The sequence below is a fragment of the Haliaeetus leucocephalus genome, unplaced genomic scaffold (genome assembly GCF_000737465.1).
Source record: "Haliaeetus leucocephalus isolate CR32 unplaced genomic scaffold, Haliaeetus_leucocephalus-4.0 Scaffold973, whole genome shotgun sequence".
Lineage (NCBI taxonomy): Eukaryota > Metazoa > Chordata > Aves > Accipitriformes > Accipitridae > Haliaeetus > Haliaeetus leucocephalus.
The window spans coordinates 3,361,012-3,363,519 of record NW_010973409.1 but is presented as its reverse complement, the minus strand read 5'-3'; the positions used below and the strand labels follow the sequence as shown (position 1 = coordinate 3,363,519).

General features: G+C 43.8%; 1 protein-coding gene across 2 annotated transcripts in view; it reads left to right on the top strand.

Annotated features, from left to right (window-relative positions):
• The window catches only part of UBE2E1 (ubiquitin-conjugating enzyme E2E 1), a 45,071-nt gene extending 42,786 nt beyond the window's left edge, over positions 1–2,285 (top strand). For both annotated transcript variants that reach the window (XM_010584372.1, XM_010584373.1), the window contains 2 exons: positions 198–345; positions 1,357–2,285. In XM_010584372.1, coding sequence (XP_010582674.1) covers positions 198–345; positions 1,357–1,454 — 246 coding nt within the window. In that variant the 3' untranslated portion in view covers positions 1,455–2,285. The remainder of the gene's footprint in view (positions 1–197; positions 346–1,356) is intronic.
• Positions 2,286–2,508: the final 223 nt, after the last annotated feature.

Here is a 2,508-nt window from a genome sequence, read left to right as displayed (position 1 = left end):
CGGGGAGCTCGGCCCCGGCCCCGGCCCCGGCCCCGGCCCCGGCCCCGGCCCGGGTCGGTCTCTCTGCGCCCCCTTCGTGCCCCCTTCTCCGCCAGCGCACCCGGGCTCTTCTCCTTTCCCTTCGCTTTTTGCTGCCCGTCACTTCACCGCCTGGTGCGCGGGACCCCAGCAGGCCAGCTGATACCCGTTTCTTGCAGGTAACGTTTCGGACAAGAATCTACCACTGTAATATTAACAGCCAAGGCGTCATCTGCCTGGACATTTTAAAAGACAACTGGAGTCCAGCGTTAACCATTTCGAAAGTTCTCCTCTCCATCTGCTCCCTCCTCACAGACTGCAACCCGGGTAAGTCCCCTGCACGGCCACGCAGGCCGCCTGCCCCCTTGCACCCCACCCGGCACCCAAATGACATGGCCCCATCTCATCCCATTGGCTTCGGCCAGTGCAGCTCTGGGCTCCGGCCTCCAGCGCGGCACGTTTCCCTCTCCAGGGCAGCCGGAGAGGGGCTGGAGGTGGTGGAGGTGATACACCCTACCTGCCTGCTGTTCACCGCTCCTCTGGCTGACCCGCGAGGAAAGTGGCCGGTCCTCCTCCTGAACATGAAAACTCCTTCCCCTTCCAAACCAGCTCTGGTTTTGGGTAAGGGTTAAACGCTCTTTGCTGGTCTGTAGGGCTGTAGTCATTCAGTAATGGAGCTAGAAGAGCCACAAATGCAGTTCTGAAAACAAGGGGATTAGCCTTTTGCTTTCCACCATCTGTGTAATACTGGTGACCAACTATGCCACAGGTAGTCCTCGCTGCTTCTCTAACCCACCTGTTATCCACACCGGTTAAGAGGAGTCTTGGCTTCCAAAGTCAGTTCTACGGGTTGTATTTCTATATGCGTCTAAAGATGAGAGAAACACCAGATTTCACACTATATTATGTATAATAAACTTGTTGAAAAAAATAAAACCTTTCCTTGAGATCTGATCTTTCCTAGAAGGCAGGTTTATATTGATACAAGTACACTTAGCAATGAGTATGTCCCAGCCACTTTTAGAAGGGGTAAAATGAACCTGAAACGCATAAATCAGTGAAGGTCCTCAGTAATGCAAAATATGACTGTTGGATTGTTGTCTTTTAAACTCCTTAAAACTTTAATCGGTATTTTGCTCCTTAGTAAGTAATAGATTAGTGCATTACCATAAATACACACAAATCAGTGAAGATACCATCAATTCAGTATATTTAGATTGTTGCAATGTACCTTTACCCATGTGATTCCCTTGTATTAAATTCACACTTCCGCTTTATTTTTAAGTTTTTATTTGGTAACTTGTCTGAAGTAAGTGGTTTCGTTTCTTTTCTTTTCAGCTGACCCCCTGGTTGGAAGTATTGCCACTCAGTATATGACTAACAGAGCAGAGCATGACAGAATGGCCAGACAATGGACCAAAAGATATGCTACATAAATTGGATTTTCGTCAAACTCTTACATTATTCGTCTGTGATGGAAAGAGCTGCTTATGATTTTGAAGGGGTGGGGGGAGGGAGGGTGCTGGTAAAGAGTAGGGTATTTCTATAACAGATTTTATTCAGTCTTTTATTTCCTAAGATTTTGTTGTTGTAACTTAAGGTATCTTGCTACAGTAGACAGCTAGGATTGGGAATAGCATATTTTAAGACTGTAATTAGTTCAGCAATATTAGCTCATATATAGTACCGAGAAGAATGTAAACTTCTTAGACTTCTTTGGTTTTCAGTTTGCTTGCAATATGTAAAAGATTAAAACAGCTTAATTTTGTACAGGTACATATGTTGACATTTATGTAAAAGTCCTTTCAAGACTCTACACACTGTTTTTGCTTTTTGTTTTGTTTTGGGTTTAGGGGTTTATTTTGTTCTCGGGTTTTTTTGTTTGGGGTTTTTTTTGTTTTGTTTTGTTTTGGGTTTTTTTGTAAAAAGATGTCGGGATTGTTTTCCCCTATGGAGGGCACATTGGTATTTAACAAATCCTTTTTAAAGACTGTCATCTCATGATCTGTGATACGGAGAGGTGGATATATGGCCTCATATATGAAATGAGAAGTAGTTAATGTATTATTTTATAAGCCAATCTATCTTTGTGAAAAGAATAAAGGGTTTAATCAGGACTGACGGTAACCTGTAGTGAAATACCTTAAGCTGTTTAACTGTAAGGTGTGGAATAGGAGTCACTCAGTGGATTGGTTGTATGTTGTGGGCTACTTAAGTCTGCATTTGTTACTGTGCTAATAAAAAGATGTTTAAAAAAAAAGAAGAAGGAAATATTTCTGCTTAGTGCCTTGCTTTGTCATTTTGCCAGAACAGTGTCTCCCAGTATGCTTTGAGGATTACAGTATGGATAAGGACAACGGAGATCTGCAGGTGAGTGCACTGACTGCTGCTATTTTGGGAAGACACTTCTGGACAAGCATACAATGAATGACAGCGTAAGACTTTTTCAACTGTTTACTGTATAAGGGTTGCACAGGCTGGCACAGCCCC